The following is a 21,232-nucleotide window of genomic DNA, read 5'->3' as shown; positions in this document are numbered from 1 at the left end:
TGGATCTAAAGTGATATCGTGTTGAATTCCATTGTGCGTTTTTAAAGTTACTTAGTATATATCCACTTTTTTTGAGTGCACTTCTTGGTTTTAATAACTTGCTTGTTTGCTAGACACAAATATGGCAATATGTTCTTGTGTTAATGGACCAAACTCCACTTTTGGATCGTTAATCCCTTTTGACTGAGAATGGCCTGCATGCAGGTTTGGCTTCTGGCACATCCATACAGTTTTAAATACAATACCTACAATTAAAACCAGCGTTTTTATTGCATTTATTTAATTCCTGGGCTCCCATCTGTAACAGGAAGTGATGTTACATCCCATTAATACACTTTTTACAGGAGACTGTTAGACTCTAATAGAATAGATGAGCCAAAATAGTTGGGGATCTTTTTTAATGGGCCCTGACCTGTTGCAAGTACACTACCGTTCTAAAGTTTGGGGTCCCTTTGAAATGTCCTTATTTTTGAAAGAAAAGCACTGTTCTTTTCAATGAAGATCACTTTAAACTAATCAGAAATCCACTCTATACATTGCTAATGTGGTAAATGACTATTCTAGCTGCAAATGTCTGGTTTTTGGTGCAATATCTACATAGGTGTATGGAGCACTTGCATGTGACGTCACATCCGCTCCAGATTGTAGGCAGACGCTATCTTGTCGGTAAAACGCCATATTTCCGCCGTCTAACCGACACTGACTTTTCTTTTTCGCCCAAATCTTCAAATATTACCGTGCCACAATGCCGGAGAGTTATATGGCATATAAATGCCACAACAGGAGAGGTCAGAAATTGGGAAGAAAGTTTCATAGGCTGCCACGGGACCCTGACAGGCGTGCAAAGTGGATTGCTGCTATCAGCCGGGCCGATCCAAACAACAAGAACAAGGCATGGGAACCGACTGGAAAGAACGATCACTGGCGCCTGTGCAGTGACCATTTCATCTCAGGTTCGCCATGTATTTATTTCAGTATATCCATGTGGTTATTCGCAACACAAGTTTATGACTTGCTCTAATAAAAAATTCCGGGAAGTGGGAACCTGAGAAAAGGGTTGGGGCGGGGGGGGTGGATTGGGTCTTTAGTGGTGTGACATTCAATGTAGTCTCTAGATGTAAAATAATTTTATACTTTTAGGGGTCACATGTAGCGATAGATAACTTTATAAGTATCAAATCATAAAATATAAAATATTCAACCATAATCGGCTGGTCAGTGCTATACTAGATACTACTGATATATCTAGTATCAGCACTAGTACTCAATACTTAAGTGACTTACCCGTCCAATGAGGATTGTTATTTTCTTGTTTGCAAGATGCCACATCTGAGTCGCTGACAAATCCTGAATTTCTGTAAAGATAACTGTGCAGAGATTTATAAGCACACAGTGCTTCACCACTGAACAGCGAGGGAAAGTTTATGAGGCAATTATACACATCTGGGTATTCCACCTCTGGCAGTTCCATATCCACTGACACAGTCGTGAAAACTACGTCCGGTAAGCCATAAGGGTCACTAATCTGTAGGTCGTTTATTTTAGACATATATCTAGTTATCTGTTCATTAGAAAAATGAGCCGTGTAGTCCGTCGGTTGAAATTGATCCATTTTGTACACGAGTGCAGCAGTATTCAGCTGTGTTTTTTACCGACAAGATGGCGGCTGTGTACTTTCCGGTCACGCGACTGCAAGATCTCTATAGAGGCCCATTTCCAGCAACTCTCACTCCAGTGTTCTAATGGTACAGTGTGTTTGCTCATTGCCTCAGAAGGCTAATGGATGATTAGAAAACCCTTGTACAATCATGTTAGCACAGCTGAAAACAGTTTAGCTCTTTAGAGAAGCTATAAAACTGACCTTCCTTTGAGCAGATTGAGTTTCTGGAGCATCACATTTGTGGGGTCGATTAAATGCTCAAAATGGCCAGAAAAATGTCTCGACTATATTTTCTATTCATTTTACAACTTGTGGTGGTAAATAAAAGTGTGACTTTTCATGGAAAACACAAAATTGTCTGGGTGACCCCAAACTTGAACGGTAGTGTATGAATAGGTGGGCCTTAAAGGAACAGTCCACCGTACTTCCATAATGAAATATGCTCTTATCTGAATTGAGACGAGCTGCTCCGGACCTCTCCGAGCTTTGCGCGACCTCCCAGTCAGTCAGACGCAGTCAGACGCGCTGTCACTCCTGTTAGCAATGTAGCTAGGCTCAGCATGGCCAATGGTATTTTTTGGGGCTGTAGTTAGATGCGACCAAACTCTTCCGCGTTTTTCCTGTTTACATAGGTTTATATGACCAGTGATATGAAACAAGTTCAGTTACACAAATTGAAACGTAGCGATTTTCTATGCTATGGAAAGTCCGCACTATAATGACAGGCATACTAACACCTTCTGCGCGCTTCGGCAGCGCATTGATACGGAGCTCAGATATCAATGCGCTGCCGAAGCGCGCAGAAGGTGTTAGTACGCCTGTCATTATAGTGCGGACTTTCCATAGCATAGAAAATCGCCACGTTTCAATTTGTGTAACTGAACTTGTTTCATATCACTGGTCATATAAACCTATGTAAACAGGAAAAACGCGGAAGAGTTTGGTCGCATCTAACTACAGCCCCAAAAAATACCATTGGCCATACTGAGCCTAGCTACACTGCTAACAGGAGTGATGGCGCGTCTGACTGCGTCTGACTGACTGGGAGGTCGCGCAAAGCTCGGAGAGGTACGGAGCAGCTCGTCTCAATTCAGATAAGAGCATATTTCATTATGGAAGTACGGTAGACTGTTCCTTTAAAGGCAGAAGAGGTTGAGAACCCCTGAGTTAGTGTTGACACGTTTCAAAATATTGTCATAGAAACAAAACTGATTCCCAGTGTGGGAGCACTTTTTTAGCTCGTAAGGCCGATGAGCTATTGACGTGGCGTCCGTCGTCCACAATTCTGTTAAATCATATCTCCTCCATCAATTCTCCACAGATTTCTGTTCCAATCGTTTTGTTTGAAAGAACTCAAAACTTGGTCGTTGTTTTGTCAAATTTTTTGCTAACGAGTTAGTAATTAGGCCAAATTAACGAGCTAGAATTGTATCACCTCTCTTTATTTCTCATTCGGTTCCAGTTCTGATTGATGTTTTGGGTCGATCTTCCACTGAGGAACAAAACTTGGTCATTTGGTTGTTGACGTTCCTGTTGTAAACAATTTGTTTACAACTTTTTCATTTAAATCGTGTCTCCTCCATCCTTCAGTTCACAATGGATTTCAGTTCCGATTTGTTTTATTTGAAAGAGCTAGACCTTCTGCACAACACTTGGTCATTGTATTGTCAATTTTTTTTGAAAAAATTAGTAATCAGGTCAGCTTGACACATTTTCTTCTGACTAGAATTGTATCTCCTCTCTGTTATCATGCGAATTCAGTTCTGATGGATGTTTTGGGTTGATCTTCCCTCGGGGAACAAAATGTAGTCCTTTGTTGATTTTCCTGTCGTAAAGAGTTTGTCGTGAAGGCTGGTCCTCTCTCACATCGTCACATTGCAGTTCTGTTTGATGTTTTGGTCGTCATGGTTGTTTGATGGCAAGCCAGATGAGCTACTACGTCCTTGACGCTCTGGTTTGATGAAGTGCTGGGATGAAGCATTCCCCAGCGCCCTAAAACCTAACAGCGGAGGGCAATATGGCGTCATCACTGTACTTGAAGGCATTTTTAATATGCAGAGTATGCAGCGTGATACTGAGACCTGAGAATTGTAAAGTTCAGAATTTTCAGCCAAAAACAAATTAGTTATTAACAGGTTATTTACATCAGGGGTTGACGATATGATATTTGTCCTATTGCAATACAGTTCTATGATACGCAATATGTCTTGCAGACAGCAGAAACTCACTAATGTGAGCCATTTCATGTTAAGTTATGCACACGTTTCAGAATTATAGAAACAAGAACTGTAGTGTTGGAGTGTTTTTAGGTAAAGTACCGCAAGGACTGTCAGATGTCAAACTGCACATCGATATCTGCAGCAATAAAAATTTGACAGCAGTGAACGTGGGTGAAAATTGCTACAACTTCATGGATTTTTTATTTTTATGCCTCCGCCACCGTAAGGTGCAGGAGGCATTATTTTTTCAGGTTGTCCGTCTGTCCGTGCATCCCGAAACCTTGTGAACGCGATATCTCAAAGGCTCATGAAAGGAATTTCACCAAACTTTCACCATTTGTGCATTTGGGGACAAAGATAAACTGATTAAGGCCCGGTCCCACTGCACTTATGGATGCAAAGAGGATGTAAAAACGTAAAAAAATCTTTGCCATCCGTTGGAAAACGCTATGCATCTGTTGTGTACTCATTGCATACGTGCTTCATACGCTCTATCCATCGAGCATCCGTCCACTGTGATTTCATCCGCGCAAAAAGTTTTGAGCTGCACAAAACTTTTAGAACGGATGAACTTTCCGCCGTGTACGATGTAAATCCGTGACACATACGAGCAACAAACGTTCTATGTCCGTCATCATCCATTAAACGTCTGCTGTATCCTCTGGGCATCCTCGCAACTCACATCCGCTGCAGCTGATAACGGAAAGAGGGAGGAAAGATAAGGTACATGAAACGTCTATTCATCGTTAGTAGCACGGAAATAGAAAGGATGTAAGCATATGCATCTCGTATATAAAGTATTCAAAACGGACAAAGCGTTTATATCTGGGATGTATCTCGTATATTTAGGATGTCTGGAGTATGTCTAGAGTATGTAGAAGGACACCTAGCGGACAATCGATATTTTGTATAAAAAGGGGGAGAAAATCATCTAGTAGTAGAGATGTATCGATGTAGCCGCCAGCACGTCTTTCCGCTTTATGCTGACGGCGTGCGTGCTGCATCCCTTTATATCCGCGGAGCAGACGCAATTCATACCCCCCGCATGCGCAGTGAACGGTCTGCATCCGATATACATCCGCGCAACATCCCCTTTGTTTCCGTTAGGCGTACGTGATGCATCCCCTTCATCCGCTATGCATCCGCTCTTTCTGCTATGCGTCCGCTTCTCAGTTATCACCGGTAACCCCTTCGGAGCTGTCATCCACTTCCATCCGCTAGGCTTCCTATGAACATGCGTTTAACATCCCCGCTATATACTACCCACGTCCGTTCTTTTCCGTTCTGTTTTTGCAAATTTTCACCAATTTTGTCCATTTCTGGAGCGGATGAAAACGGATAGAGCCACCCCCGAAATTTTGCTCGTCCGCTGTGTCCTTTTTGCATACGTTTTGTGTCCATCGGCCAGTGGGACCGGGCCTTTAGATTTTGAGATCAAAAGGTCGAAGGTCAAGGTCACTGTGAGGTCAAATGTCTGTCCGAAAACCTTGTGAACACAATATCTCCAAGGCTTATACAAGTAATTTCACCAGGTCAGGATTACTGTGAGGTCAAATGTCCATCCCCAAATCACAACTTAATAAGGCGTGTAGTCTACCAGGCGGAGGCGTCCCCATCGACACCGTTGGCGTCGAGTTCTATCTTGTTTTTTGGGTCTCATTTTTTCAATGAGGAAAGTTGTACATCTTCTGTATCATAATATAATATGAGTTCAACTTATTGGATGCACGGTTTGTGCTCATGTATCATATTTCTTCATCTTTCAGGCTGAAGTACACCATTTTGTTGCAAAATATGCATTTTTGTTGGACCACGCATGAAATCTCTGCAGCATGACAGATTTACTACTGAGATTTTCTGTCAAATTTATCAAGCTCATGATGTCAAATTTGCATTTAATATCTAGTTTATAATGAATTTCTCATCTACAAAGTATCCAGATGGGGGGGAGAAACCGAAACATGTTCACAGTATAACTTACTAATACTACTGAGGTATGATTTAAAATGTTATGACAAAAATCTCCATAGTGTCCGTAGGTCCCCCTATGTACACAACGCTGAGAGACACAAAGAGCTCAGTACAATAACGAAGACATATTGTGTGTCTTTAGTAACAACACAATATGTCTATATGGTACTTGGAATGTCTTGCTGAATTACAAAATGTAGGACGATTAACTCGCCTGTCGTGTCCGTAGCCCGCTTGTCATGTCCGTTCAAAACGCCACATGCCGAGAATTCTGATCTTGCTAGAGTTAAAACGAAGTATTGAGAGAGTATTGCTTTTAAAAGTTGTAGACCTGAATATTGTTAGTTAATCACAGCATGAAAAGCATGTATCACGTGTACAAAGTAATATGGCAAAACGTAGCGTCCGTAGGCCCATGATAGTGCCGTAACTTTTTTGCTGTTGAAGATTTAAGTGAGAGATCACGGAATCCAGGGACACATGTCGGCCCGGGGGCATTTTGAGTTATTGACAGATTGAGAAAGTACAGTTTCTAAGCTTTCCAATGATGCCTTGCATGTGGAGATCTGACAATATTTGAAGAATGTGTGGCCTTTTGAAAGTGCGTACCTCTTAAAACAGGAAAGGGAGAAAATCGCCCTCAAAGTTTTTCTTCTCAGTTACTCTGGGTGCAGGGCGGGCACATAATGGTGCTCATTTGCATGACATTAAGGAAAGCCCTACCCCCTACTAGCTAGCACGATGCTACTTTCATGTAAACAAAGATCACCACGTCAATTTTCCTTCCATGCAAAGTATGCCCAAAACAATTAAGTACAAAAATAAGTCCTGAAGTATACTTTAACGTTTTGTGGTTGAAAAATTACTCACACCGTAAGAAAGATAGCACGATAACAACTAACACAACACTAGTTTCATGTAACCAAACCACAACACTCTCCGTTACATGCAAAAATAACCACACAGCCTTAGATTAATAAACTTACCCCATCAGAAAGAGAAACGTCGCCTTGCACACACCAATGCCTCCGATGGAATATATAGTCCTAGAACACTTCCTTTTGGTTGTTTTTTTTTTTTTTTGCTAGAAATGGTTATCTCCGATGTAAATACCGTGCGTCTGTTTGCTTCGCGGTGTTTCAGCTCCTCTGCGCTCTGTTTAGCTTGCTCCATATTCATTCCATAGTGAAATTACATGCCTGTATGGAGCTTAAGTAGCCACGAGCTCAGCTCGTATCATACAGCTGATTGGCGAAAAAAACAAAAGACTTAAATCGTCACGTGAATGGCCCATATGGTAATTTACCCACACACCCCTGCAGGCTACGGTCCTGACAAAAACGAGACAATTTGCAACAAAAAATGTATGCTTTTCCAACAAAACAATCTATTATCTGAAATACTGATTGCATTCTTCAAGATCTCAACTTGCACATTATGGAAAAAAACGAAAATCACAAATTTCGAAAAACAAATGCTTCTTTTGCGATTTTCTCGGATTCGTTTCGGCCGACATGTGTCCCTGGATTCTGTGATCGGGCACGGAATTATTTGTGTCAATATACCATCGGTTTCTGTTGGAAACGACATGGTCAATTTTTGGCCCTCAGTGAGACACATTTGGTACACATTTGTGATTTTCTGCTGATAGGTTTTCTAACAACCTGCTGCATACCTGTCAACTTTGAGGTTTGAAAAAAAGGGATATTTCCCAGATTTTTAACTCAAAATAAGGGAAAATTTCGGAAAGTCATACCCTTCACCAAAAGTGGGTGTGTAGTTGAATGGGGGGCAATTTTCTATCTAGTATTTGTGATTTCCTGTACTCTGGTGCATGTTGGTGATAGCCAAGACCCAAACTCAATATGCTTATGGTTTATAGAGTGCATTTGTGAATAAACTATACATTTATTTTTATTTGCTTCCAGTGGTACCAGTTATTTCCCAAATTAAGGGCTAAAATACATATCTTGTGTTAAAATAAGAGAGGTCATTATATAACCAGTCAATAAATTCAATTCCATTGCAATTTATTATGGTTTTAGCATAGTCATGGCCTCGGAAGACGATAGATAGATAGATAGATAGATAGATAGATAGATAGATAGATAGATAGATAGATAGATAGATAGATAGATAGATAGATAGATAGATAGATAGATAGATAGATAGATAGATAGATAGATAGATAGATAGATAGATAGATAGATAGATAGATAGATAGAGAGTAATATAAGATATTAAACCAAGAGTGATTTAAAATGGGTAAGTTTCAGATAGAAAATAAAATAGACAATGAGTGGATAAAACAGTTAATACACCAATTAGTTTACACTAGGCTATTTATGAGGTCTTAGCCAGGACATACTTAATGTAAACATGTGTAGCTTACCTTTGATTATTTGGGAGGCTTTCGTTTTCCCCATGGAAAATTTCTTTGCGAGGGAAGAGTCTGGGAACATTCCAGCCACGCACTTGTTGAAATCATCAAAGAAAGAGAGGCTAATGTTTTTCTTAGCTATTAGCATCGCCATCTTCATCTCAGATCTAATCAGTGTTGCCAGATACTGCTGACGTTTTCCAGCCCAAAATATGTTCAAAACCCGCCAAAATGCACTTGAAACCGCCCAACTTGGGCGGGAAACCGCCCAATCTGGCAACACTGGACCTAATCACTTGTTCAGCCTCGCCTCCGGACGTAGTTATGTAATTACTGATGCCTGAGAGGGCGGGGACGTGAATTCATGGCCCGACTTCCTGCTGTAAACTCCTGTCAGAAGCGCGTCATGAATTCTGGACCTACCGACTTTTTTATATTGTGAAAATACGGGACTTTTATATAATGTGAAAATATGGGATATTTTCGGGAAAATAAAAAAACGGGAAGACAGCGGGAAATAAGTCAAAATAAGGGATTTCCCGGGAAAAACGGGAGGGTTGACAGGTATGACCTGCTGGTAAATCTGTAGTGTTGCATTTTTTAAAATTAAAATAAAACAAATACTTGAACATTGAAAAATTCTGTAAACAATAACAGGATTCAAAACTTTGGTGTTTTCTAATCACCTGCTTTCAGAGTTTGTAGTTTATTAAGAAATGTTATAGAAGGATATCATGATTACTGTGATATCGGGGGGGAAAAAAAGCATATTAAGGAATCATTTATCACACCATCATGACAAATATCACATCGCCCAGCCCTGTTGTGTGTAAAAGTGTTTGTAATAAATAACCACAAATCCCACTGCAGCTGTGATTCAGACCTCAACCTTGTTTCACACATTACAATCTCGTTTCCTGTCTCACAGATGGAGGAGGAACTACGTCTCATGCTGCTCACCAAGGAGAGCGGGGAGGTTTGAGTTCGGTGCTCCGGGATCTGGTCAAGCCTGGGGACGAGAACCTGCGGGAGATGAATAAGAAGCTGCAGAACATGTTGGAAGAACAACTCACCAAGAACATGCATCTACAGAAGGTGTGGTGAGAGGGATCGAGGGACGATATGTGGAAGATATTGAAGACATAGTTAAACATAACGTCATGTGATACATACTGCATTATTTACCAAGACAGAGGACAACATCTGCAGCTTAGTCGTAGCATGTACGAATTCGGACCTCGTGAGACACCTAAAAACGTTTGTGCTCTTTTAAAATGAAATAAAATTTTCACGCCACATGAGAGGGAACACAGGAGGGGTAAAAGATGTGGATGTGATACTGTTAGGCATTTCAGAGCACAGATTTTCTGTGGATGAACGTTGACCTGTGAATTCAGGCGAGCCAGTAGAATGAGTGGGTGGGGCTTGGTTAAAAAAATTGGGGGTGTGTTTTGTTTTATATAGTACTTGAATTTTTCCTTTATTGGTTTCATGCTGTTGCTTTGTACGCAAAAAAAAATAATTGTAGCTCCTTCATGGGGAAATTAAAGTCCTTCCCATGGCGCAAGGCACATCGGGCGGCGCCGATCTCCATTTCAGTCGCCCTCGGCCTCTTGGCTTTTACAATAGCTAGGGTTACGGTGGGGGGCGGGTCCTCTGGTAACTGCAAGAGTTTGACTCCCTATTCACACCTGTATTGCGGTGTGCCTCGCCAGATGGCAGTAGGTACCATTTTTACGATGGTCTTTGGTATGGCCCGACCGTGAGTAGAACTCGCGATCTCCTGGTCGAGAGGTGGACACGCTAAGCATTAGGCCAAAAACGAACAAACCCAAAAACCAGAGTTTTGACACCAAAATTCATGGGTCGATACATTTGTGCCCCCGATCACTCCCACCACAATGTAAAAAAAAAAAAAATTAGTCAAGCCAACTTAAAAATGTAATGCAACCTGCTGCCAAAGGATTTTGAGTAAACTCAACTCCGGGCCAAATAGTTGTGCTGACTTGCTCTTTTAAGTCGACACAGATAAGTGTTTTATGTTGACCTTACTTTATTTAGCAAGTTCAGTGCATTCAAATTGTGATGTTGAAATAAATTGAAATAATCATTCCAATTAACTTGGAAAAGCAAATTGGCACAAAAAACATTGTTATCCTAAATTATTCTTTTTTTGGGGGGGACTTTTTCCACCTTTATTGGATAGGACAGTGTAGAGACAGGAAATGAGCGGGAGAGAGAGACGGGGAGGGATCGGGAAATGACCTCGGGTTGGAATCAAACCCAGGTCCCCGGATTTATGGTATGGCGCCTTATCCACTTGAGCCACGACACCCCAAAATGTTCTTTTAAGTTCACATTGAAGAGTATTTTATGTTGAGTTGACTTGACTTGCCTTTAGAAGTTCAGTCCAACAAATTGTTTAGTTGAAATAAATTGAAATAATAATGCCAATTAACTTAGAAGAGCAAGTTGGCACATCATGGTTCTAAGTTGAGTTTACTCAAAATCCTTTGGCAGCAGGCTGCGTTACATTTTTAAGTTGGCTTGACTTTTTTTTTTTTTACAATGATTTAGTGTGCATTACATTTTTTACACTGCGTTCACACTGCAAGGCTTAATGCTCAATTCCGATTTTTTTGTGAGGTCGTTCACATTCACAAATGTATGCGACTTGTATGTGATCCTCGGTATGAACGAAAAGCAACCTAAAAGTGTTCCGCATGCGCATTGCAGGATACGACGACGTCACACGCAGTGAGCATGGCCAGTGTTTACGGAAGTAACCTAAAGTTTCCTGTGTATGACAGTAGCCAGCATGGAGTACCTGGCGATGATGCAGTTGTTGTTGCGACGGAGCCAGAACATGCACAATAGCCTGATGTTAAGGAGGAGGTTGAGAAGGAAGAGGGCAAGGGTTTTGGCTCAGGCGTTCTGCGGGGTAGTGACTGCAACCTCCGTTCAAAGGAACATCAAAGCCATGTTGTTGTAACTTTTTTTGAGAGACCCGCCGCCTACTTCAGCGCAGAATAGTGACGTTTGTGGCTTGTTGATGACGTGTAAGTCGGATGAATGCGACCTGGCGGTTCAGACTGAAGTCGCATATGAAAAGATCGGATAGGATTCGGAATTAGGACCACATATCCAAACGGCCTGGGTCGGATTTGAAAAAATCGGATCTGTGTCGTTCATATTGTCAATAAAAGATCGGATACAGGTCACATATGGGCGAAAAAATCGGATTTGAGTCACTTCAGCCTGCAGTGTGAACGAAGTGTTAGTTAACACAAACCTCTCAACATTTAGCTCTACTTCACTTTGCCGATTATTACACAAACAGAAACAAATACCGACATACGAGGAGGGAGTTCCCTGGCCTCTGTTGAGGAAAGCTTAGTCTATACTCCTATACAACGCCTCGTGTCAGTTTCCACGGACTTCTCACTCCACCCGACCGTTGAAACTTTCGAGCTTGTGAAGTGCACATGCGCAGTGGCATCGGTTAAGGGGCGTCAACCAGCACTTGAATATAAGTTCACTTAACTTAATTTTCTAATTCCTATGAACTTGTGCCGAAGGAAAGGCGTCTCAGCTATTTTTTTTTTTTTTTTTTTAGTGACTTGAACAGTTAGAAGGGAAATTTGTTCATTCAACTTAGAATCCTTTTTTCACTCAACAATTTTGCAAGTTACATTTTTTACAGTGTTTGCAAGGACAGAAGGGAAAAAGAATCAATTGGTGCAAAACAGTTTAAACATTCAATCATTAGATTGATCTAACTGATTAACAATGAAGCTATTAAACGACTACAAAAGTGTCTCATGATGTCAGGATTGTCATATCAGTAATTAATATATTTTCATATGGTTCAGCGAGCTGGTGGCTGTTTGGGGCACTCAGATTGGGAGATGAGAAATCATAGCTGGGATGCAGTGGTGAACCGTTACTGTTAGAGCTGGGACTTGAGCTCAGCCAAAAAAAAAAAGCAACAGGGTAAAGGATTTTGTAAGGGATTAGCGGCAGGCTGCCAGGTCGCTCCGTTGTGTGTAGCTGTCGATGTTGATTTTAAAAGTAACTCAGTAAATTACAGAGGGCAATGAATACTTACACTACCGTTCAAAAGTTTGGGGTCACCCAGACAATTTTGTGTTTTCCATGAAAAGTCACACTTTTATTTACCACCATAAGTTGTAAAATGAATAGAAAATATAGTCGAGACATTTTTCTGGCCATTTTGAGCATTTAATGGACCCCACAAATGTGATGCTCCAGAAACTCAATCTGCTCAAAGGAAGGTCAGTTTTATAGCTTCTCTAAAGAGCTCAACTGTTTTCAGCTGTGCTAACATGATTGTACAAGGGTTTTCTAATCATCCATTAGCCTTCTGAGGCAATGAGCAAACACATTGTACCATTAGAACACTGGAGTGAGAGTTGCTGGAAATGGGCCTCTATACACCTATGGAGATATTGCACCAAAAACCAGCTAGAATAGTCATTTACCACATTAGCAATGTATAGAGTGGATTTCTGATTAGTTTAAAGTGATCTTCATTGAAAAGAACAGTGCTTTTCTTTCAAAAATAAAGACATTTCAAAGGGACCCCAAACTTTTGAACGGTAGTGTAAGACTGAGTGAAAAATACTGTCATGAACATGCAGCGTGGAAGAAGAGTCTGGAGACAGGAATCTTAGGGTGTATTCAGACCAGGATAGTTCGATAGTTCACTTGCTTTGGTCTGAACCAAATGGTTTTTTTTATTTTTTCATTTTGGTGCGGTTTGCTTTCACACTGTACATTTTAGTAAGCGGACCAAAATCTGTCAACAAAGCCACGCGCCCTGAGGTCGTTCAGCTATTGGTCAGAGACGACACGCGCACAAAGCGTTAAGTTCAAAAGTTCATGGAGGCTTTCCGTGCTGTTATTCTTTTTAATGTCATCAAAGCTATATGTTTTTTCCAGTTTTTATTGTTTTCACAATTGTGCGATTACTATGCTGTTGTACAAGTAATTTATCAACGACGACGACAAAGGGCAAGGCGGCTACAGAGGATAGCGCTGATGAGCGCACATCATGTTGTGACAGTTCTGGCTCTTCACGCAAGACGGAGGAGGTATGTGTCGGGATATTCGCCTTATCCATCGTAATAGATGAATTTCTTTTTTGTGTCGCGAGTACCACCACTTTTTGAAAGAATGTCGCTGATTTTAATGTAGGTCTGACGGAGTTTCTTCACTTTTAGCCGACATTGTTCTGGGCAGCGCGTGAACCCCTTCTCCTTCATTTTCTCACTGAATACAGCAAACACGTCGGCATTTTTGTGTGTTCTCTCCAAAAGCTCAGATATGTGGACATCTGCCCATATATCCACAAGGGTACGCGTTTCTTCCTCGGCCCACGTTTGCCCCCTACTCATTTTTTGTACTCTGTAGTCTAGCCTACCACTGGTCTGAATGACTGAACGACTGTTGTAAGGTTCCCTTGACAACCGAAACAGTGTTTGCACTTTGCGGTGGAGTGTCAAGATTCTGTTTCCCATAATGCTCGACAAACGACGGAAGCTCCCGAGGTACAAAAAAGCAAAACTGTCGGATTAGGTCCGGTCTGCTTTCACACCTCCAAAAGATCCGCACCAGGGTTCCTTTGGTCCGGACCGAGTCCGACCTTGCAGCTCGGTCTCGGTCCGCTTGTTTGGTCCGGACCAGAGTTCGGTGGTTTGTATTCAGACCAACCCAAAAGGTCCGGACCAAGGGAAATTTGGTTCGTTTGGTCGTTTGGTCCGGACCAAACAACATAGGTGTGAATACGCCATTAGTTTCTCGGTCGTTAGCCTGTGCTACTTGCTCTCGATAGCGCCGGCTTGACAGCTTTATTCAGACCAGCCCAAAAGGTCTGGACCAAGGTAAATTTGGTTTGTTTGGTCGTTTGGTCCGGACCAAACAACATACGGTAGGTGTGAATACGCCATTAGTTTCTCGGTCGTTAGCCTGTGCTACTTGCTCTCGATAGCGCCGGCTTGACGGCTTTATTAGTATTTGCGAACACTACCGATGAACGCTACACTGGCTGGAAGATGACTTCACTGCTGCGCTGACAGCCCCAATTCGTGGTTAAGCTCGCGTTGGCCTTTGAGAAGACCAAGGGCGATTAAATTTTTGGTCCCTCCCAGTATAAATCAAAATCTGATTGGTTAATTCATCTGTCACTACATAAACATACACTGCCATGGCCTTCTGTCCCGGCAATGAGGTCCTAACCAACGAGTGTGCAGCTCTCAACTCTTCTCAGCCTAGACACAACAAACAAACAAATCTCATTGGATAACTCGATTTTATTGTTTTCAGGACAGCAACCCTTTCATTCCTGAAGCAAATTTGATCGAAAATGAGGCCGAATTAGAATGAAATTATGAAAGAAATTAAATATAACATCTGAAATGCTGAGAGCCTAGAAGGCCCTGATGGTTCCCCTCTGCTGGGATGATTTATACATTTAAAATAGCACATCTTAGGAATGACCTGTTTTAGCTCAGAAAACTGTTGCTTCATAAATTGTTTCCAGATCCAAACCCAGGTAGGATGTGTAGACCTGAATCTTCACAAACATGACTCATGAGAATTCCTGCTTTGCTAATAAGCTACCAAAACTATCGGCCTGATGCTGGAGGATTGTTGTGCAGAGCTAGTTCTGACAGGGTGCTAGGCAGCGTGCGCGCGTGTGTGTGTGGAGGCGGTTTGCTGTCACGACGCTCTGAGACTCCACCGAAGGGAGCTTATTCATCGAGAGCCAAAAGGTGGGTGGTTATTTTATTTATTTTTTTAAAGACGAAGCGGTTAGTGGTGCAGGAATAGAATCTCTACCCCGGGCGCCCTGCTGGGTGATGCGTTTGATGGGATTACACCAGCACACAGATCAACTAATGACAATTAGCCTCTCACATCACCGTCGACGTTTCAAGAGAATTCAGTCTCGCACGCTGGTCGTGTTTTAATACAGATGTAACGTGGCGTCGAAGTTCTTTTTATGTAACCCGTGCTGGTATGGATTTGGCTATATTTATAATGATTGTGGAGGTGTGCGCACATTCAGTGTGGGAATCTATACGGATGAGAGAACTCGAACTGCGTTCAGAAACGAATTGGATTCGAGGCCTGTAAATAAATAGCAGTGCAGCTTATGCAACAAGTCATTGACATCGCTATGAAGCGTATTGGCTGGTCTTGAATGGTTCAAGCAGATCACTTTATTTTAAAAAGCACTACATTTCAAAGTTAAGCCGATGCAAGAAAAAGGCTGCGCTTAGTCAGTTTTAAAGGGCTGATGACACGTTTTTGACATCTTTGGCGATGTTTTATAACATAAAAAGTAATTCCCGATGATCCATATATTAATTCACGAAAGCGCCTATTTTACAAGTTATGATAAAAGCGGCTATTTGGGCAAATTTGACGGGGCTGCAGCACCCAGGAGACGAAAGAGGAGGAGGGGCTATATGACGTCAGCGAAAGAATCTTCCTCCTCACTTACCAGTTTGTTGTTGATGCGACAGGTGTTCAGTTTATCATTATTAGTATTATTATTATAATATATATATATATATATATAGTTATTATGCCTTCGCGTTGTGTTGCCGGCTTTTGCTCCAAAACCCACAAGGATGGGGTAAGTTTATTTAAGTTTCCCAGAAATCCCGAGCTGCATGCGAAGTGGGTGAAGCAAGTCAGGCGCACTCGTGACAAGTGGGAGCCCTCACCAACATCCGTCCTGTGCTCTGAACACTTCGATTTGGATTGTTTTGACACCCTTCCCAGCTTAAAAGAATCTCTTGGGTGTTCAGTTCAGCACAAACGTGTGTTACTACCATCAGCAGTGCCTACAGTATTCCGGAGGGGGTCTACTAGTAGCTATGCCGGATCCAGCAGTCGCCTGGGACAAGGCGACTCCTCCAAAGACAGTCCTCCTGTCAGAACATGTGTTGAGAAACGACATAAGATAAAGGTACGTAGAGCTATAGAGTGCTCCGACATGATGCTAAAAATAGTAACCATGCGGTCTGCGTGGCCATCTTGGAAGTGACTCGCTCCAGAGCGCTCATAGAGTACACATCATAGAGTACACATTCATGATAACCGTAAATGTTATCATAAAGTCGGCATGATATCAGTCATGTATTTGCTTGTGAAAGCTTGTTTCTCAAAGCAAACACTGAGGGAAAGCTAACTTAGCCAGACAAGTAGGCTACAGATCGTCATTTGCTTACGCTGATGTAGGTTATCAAATATTTTGCTTCATTCAAGGATAAAACTAAGAAGCCATAAACTAGAAGACGTGCCTGCCAATATTATCCTAAATGTATCACGGATCAGGCATAGTCGTAAGCTTATTATGTTAGCCGTTTGCACGCTCCATTAGGAACTATGTATTCAGTGTAGCATACGGCTTACATGATATAAGCAGTGTTTACACATGCAAGACAACAATACACAATATTAAAATATTGATTCCGTAACATTTTGAACAAATACGGGTTGACCTACCAATCCTTGTTATCCAACCTTGTGGTGTTCAGTGCTGGGCTGTCTGCCTGCCCGCTGTCCATCTCGGAGTCGGAGTCGCTCTCAGATTGCACAGTAACAGGTTCAAACCTGTACGGTTGGATGCACCCGTGTTCGTCATCACGTGATTCTTCCGATCTATCCCACTCACAACACAATTCTAGACTCCCAGAAGAGGAAGAGCTAGCACTAGAGAGTTCACCGGCGTTTTCATGCGCCATTTCCATTGAGTAGACAGCCAGTGAACCGCAGCGCGTTCTTCCGCTGACGTCACAACATGGCCGCAAGCCACGGACCCAGTTTTCTTGCGCTGTGCAATTAAAAGTTGGATATTCACGTAACAACAGCTTCTTTTCACGTAATTATAACAGAAATCTAACACGTTTGCCATGTTGCATAGTTTATTTAAGAAATTGCATAGAGTCATGTTCGTGTCATCAGCCCTTTAAAGGAAGAAGCAAGGACGAACAGCGTAAGCATCCCAACGAGTTGTCAAATACAGGATGGTTGCCTTCTTATTACCCCATAGAACATTTATGCCACGTGCCGAACTCAGGTTCGTAACCGAGTCCAGAGATTTAGCAGAACACCAACAGCTTAACTCCTTTTAATCATAATCAGCATTGATCTGAAATGCCTGTTCTGACTGCTGAAACGGATTGACCATATATGAAAGGCTGTTCTTTACCAAGAAAAGGTGGTTTCCAAATTAGCGTCTTGATTCACACCCTTTTAATGCATTTTGTAGCATTACAACCTCTGCTGAAATTGACTTACTTGGAATTATGTGAATTTTTTTTTTAAGCATGATATAACATTAGCTTTATGGATTCTGAAAAATATTCTCCACTTTTTTTTTTCCTTGAAAAATAAAGTCGAATAAGTATTCACTTTTTCTTAGTTGCCGACTTATCAAAGTGGACTTAATACAGGTTTGGACCAACCAATTCAAATATTTGTGTAGATGCAGCTAGGTCTTGGGCTCCACTCCAGCCTCTAATAAGAGAGACTGGATTTCGGGCAGCTTGTGCACCATCAAGCTAAAATAAACCTCTTTAGTTTGAGCTGAAGGTTATTTTAGCATGGAATCATTCTAAAGAGGGATTCGGACTCCCTTTAGCCTTTATTTCAACGCAAAAGTTGATTTACAGTTGAACAGTCGAGAAGAATCTTGGAACAACCAGCACAGACCAGGGGCTAAGTGAAGTTTTTCTGGGGCTTGTATTTTTAAAGTGCATATTCTGGACCAATTTAGTTGAGTTTTGTTTTTTTTATATGAAAGTACGGCCCTTTACACACTCCTCCAGAAGGGTAATTTTGCACAAGGCCATCTGTCTACAGCAGAAAAAAAAAACAAAAAAAAACAAAATGCGTCTGGAAAAATCCCAAGGGAGTCTGGAGCCAGATTTGTGACGTCACCTGCGGAAGCGCCAGCAGGCTGCGAGAGCTTTGCACGGTTTCAGTGCACAGCCTGTGTAGACCAAGCGCTCCCATTTCTCTCTCATTGTCCGGTCTTTTGGGAAGCAATGAGTACTAATCCCATCAAGACTGGTGTTGCTGCACCCTCCTACGATACATCTGTTAACCATTTTAATAATTACGCGATAACGTTGAAGAAATTTGTGTCAGAAAACAGAATCCAGGGACACATGTCGGCCCGGGGGCATTTTGAGTTATTGACAGATTGAGAAAGTACAGTTTCTAAGCTTTCCAATGATGCCTTCCATGTGGAGATCTGACAATATTTGAAGAATGTGTGGCCTTTTGAAAGTGTATACCTCTTAAAATAGGAAAGGGAGAAAATCGCCCTCAAAGTTTTCCTTCTCAGTTACTCTGGGTGTAGGGCGGGCACATAATGGTGCTCATTTGCATGACATTAAGGAAAGCCCTACCCCCTACGAGCTAGCACGATACTACTTTCATGTAAACAAAGATCACCACATCAATTTTCCTTCCATGCAAAGTATGCCCAAAACAATTATGAAGTGCAAAAATAAGTCCTAAAGTATACTTTAACGTTTTGTGGTTGAAAAATTACTCACACCGTAAGAAAGAAAGATAGCACGATGATGACACAACTAACACAACGCTAGTTTCATGTAAAGCCTCGGTCACAACCGGCCGTACAGTACGCGCTCCTACGGCCGGTCTACACGCAAAAAACGCAAGAAACGCACGAGAGCGCGCGTGTGACGTGCTGATTTTCGAGCCGTAGACCGGCCGCAGAGGTTCTTTGTCATGTCAAACAAACTCTACGGGCGCTTACGTTTTTTTCAGGTTGCAAGACAAACTTACAGCCAACGCGCGTCTTTCTCCGTGAACAAAAAAAAATAAAATGCAGCGATTTGGGAAACGCCAAAAATCGCACGGCCAAAAAATCGTACGTCCGGTTGTGACCTAGGCTTAACCAAACCACAGCACTCTCCGTTACATGCAAAAATAACCACACAGCCTTAGATTAATAAACTTACCCCATCAGAAAGAGAAACGGCGCCTTGCACACGCCAATGCCTCCGATGGAATGTAGTCCTAGAACGGTCCATGTATCATCCGATCATTCAAGTATTCCATTCAATCTGGAAAACGAGGTTGCGTTTTTTTTGCTAGAAATGGTGATCTCCGATGTAAATACCGTGTGTCTGTTTGCTTCGCGGTGTTTCAGCTCCTCTGCGCTCTGTTTAGCTTGCTCATTCCATAGTGAAATTACATGCCTGTATGCAGGTTAAGTAGCCACGAGCTCAGCTCGTATCATACAGCTGATTTGCGAAAAAAAAAAAGACTTAAATCATCATGTGAATGGCCCATATGGTAATTTACCACCCCCACCCCCCCCCCCCCCCCAAGCAGGCTACAGTCCTGACAAAAACGAGACAATTTGCAACAAAAAATGTATGCTTTTCCAACAAAACAATCTATTATCTGAAATACTGATTGCATTCTTCAAGATCTCAACTTGCACATGATGGAAAAAAACGAAAATCACAAATTTCGAAAAAAAATGCTTCTTTTGCGATTTTCTCGGATTCGTTTCGGCCGACATGCGTCCCTGGATTCGGTGAGGGGTCACATTTGCAGAAAACCACCAGGTCGTTTTCTCGTAAACAAACCAGCGCTGACGTAGGATTCAGAAGGAGGCGTCCCGCACGCGACGTCACGAAAATCAATGTTTCCCGGGAAATCCAAATGCCAAGTTTTTTCAGAGGCGGACCAATTCGCCTCAAATGGCTCGATTTCAACTGAATTTTTCTGGTATTGCGCAAGGTTAAAAAAAAATGTGCAAAATGTGACCGATATTTGACCAAAGTTTAATATAAAATAAGAGAATTACATTGATCTTGCTCCTGAATTTACCCGTGATATGCACTTTAAGGGAGATTGGCTTCGATTAGGTTGGGCAGGTTATATCTAACTTTACAAGGTAATATTATCACCCACATGCATTCAAAGGTTATGACCTGTTTTATTAGCGATGTTTGCACTCCTCTTTTAAAATATATGTATTTCAGTTTCTGTCTCCTTATTTTTATTAAGTTATCAACATCCATAAAGTCTCAGGAAGCTGAGGTATATGCCAGTTGATTATTAAATATCACGAGTAAAATGAATCATCAGTTTAATAAAAATATCTCATTTCTCACTCATGTCTCTCCTTTAGGACTGCAAAGACCCATTCTAAGTTATATTATTATATTACAATATTCAAAATCCCAGATGACATCCCAGTCAGTTATTCAGTTATTTTGTATTAATAGTTTTGGGGTTTTTTTGAGGGTGAAAATACCTGGGGGCTATAGCCCGAGTGATAGGACCTAATGATGCCACAACGTTAGCCACAGGGAATCAACATGCCACGCTACCTGAAACATCGCTTCAGTCACTTGCCGGCTGTCAGCACTTTCACTTTGGGGGGTTTAAACCAACCCCTGTATTACTGACACTGTCCAATGTGCTCGGGGATGTTCGAGGCTCTGAGTGTGCCTCCCTCATGGCTGTTTCAGCCCTTAAATCATCTTCAGTGCTTGACGAAGCCCAAAAAACTTCCTCAGCTTAGAGTGCGCCATTGTTTGGTTCACGCAAAAATAATTACACCAGGCCGATTAAGACACACTGCGATTGGTCAAAAGCTTGGCGCTCATTTGGTCATTATGTGTAGTCGATTTTTATTGGTCACAAGCACGCGCTCATTGTTTACACACTGGTTTCCTGCCGTCTCTTCACCGGGGTTGGATTTTGGCAAACGGAGGGATTTGTGATGGGATTTCTAGAAAAGATGACTTTTGATAATGATAAAGATGGCAAATGCATTCGTCACTGTGACGACTGTGAGTAATTTTCTCTCCATCAATGATGGATTATGTTCGTCAATGACGAACGTACAGCGTGGCTCGAGTACAGCATTTTATCGAGCCACCTTTATCAAGTGGGCCGTATGTTTGAACACCCCCG

The 21,232-nt window shown here is 41.9% G+C and overlaps 1 protein-coding gene across 3 annotated transcripts in view; it reads left to right on the top strand.

The window, feature by feature from the left end:
• Positions 1 to 21,232, top strand: part of gripap1 (GRIP1 associated protein 1) — a 259,951-nt gene that overhangs the window by 218,712 nt on the left and 20,007 nt on the right. For all 3 annotated transcript variants that reach the window (XM_060932398.1, XM_060932397.1, XM_060932399.1), the window contains one exon: positions 9,159 to 9,325. In XM_060932398.1, the coding sequence (XP_060788381.1) occupies positions 9,159 to 9,325 (167 nt within the window). The remainder of the gene's footprint in view (positions 1 to 9,158; positions 9,326 to 21,232) is intronic.

The sequence above is a fragment of the Neoarius graeffei genome, chromosome 10 (genome assembly GCF_027579695.1).
Source record: "Neoarius graeffei isolate fNeoGra1 chromosome 10, fNeoGra1.pri, whole genome shotgun sequence".
Classification (NCBI taxonomy): Eukaryota; Metazoa; Chordata; class Actinopteri; order Siluriformes; family Ariidae; genus Neoarius; species Neoarius graeffei.
Note: the sequence above shows the minus strand (reverse complement) of the source record. Positions and strands in the feature narration are given on the sequence as shown.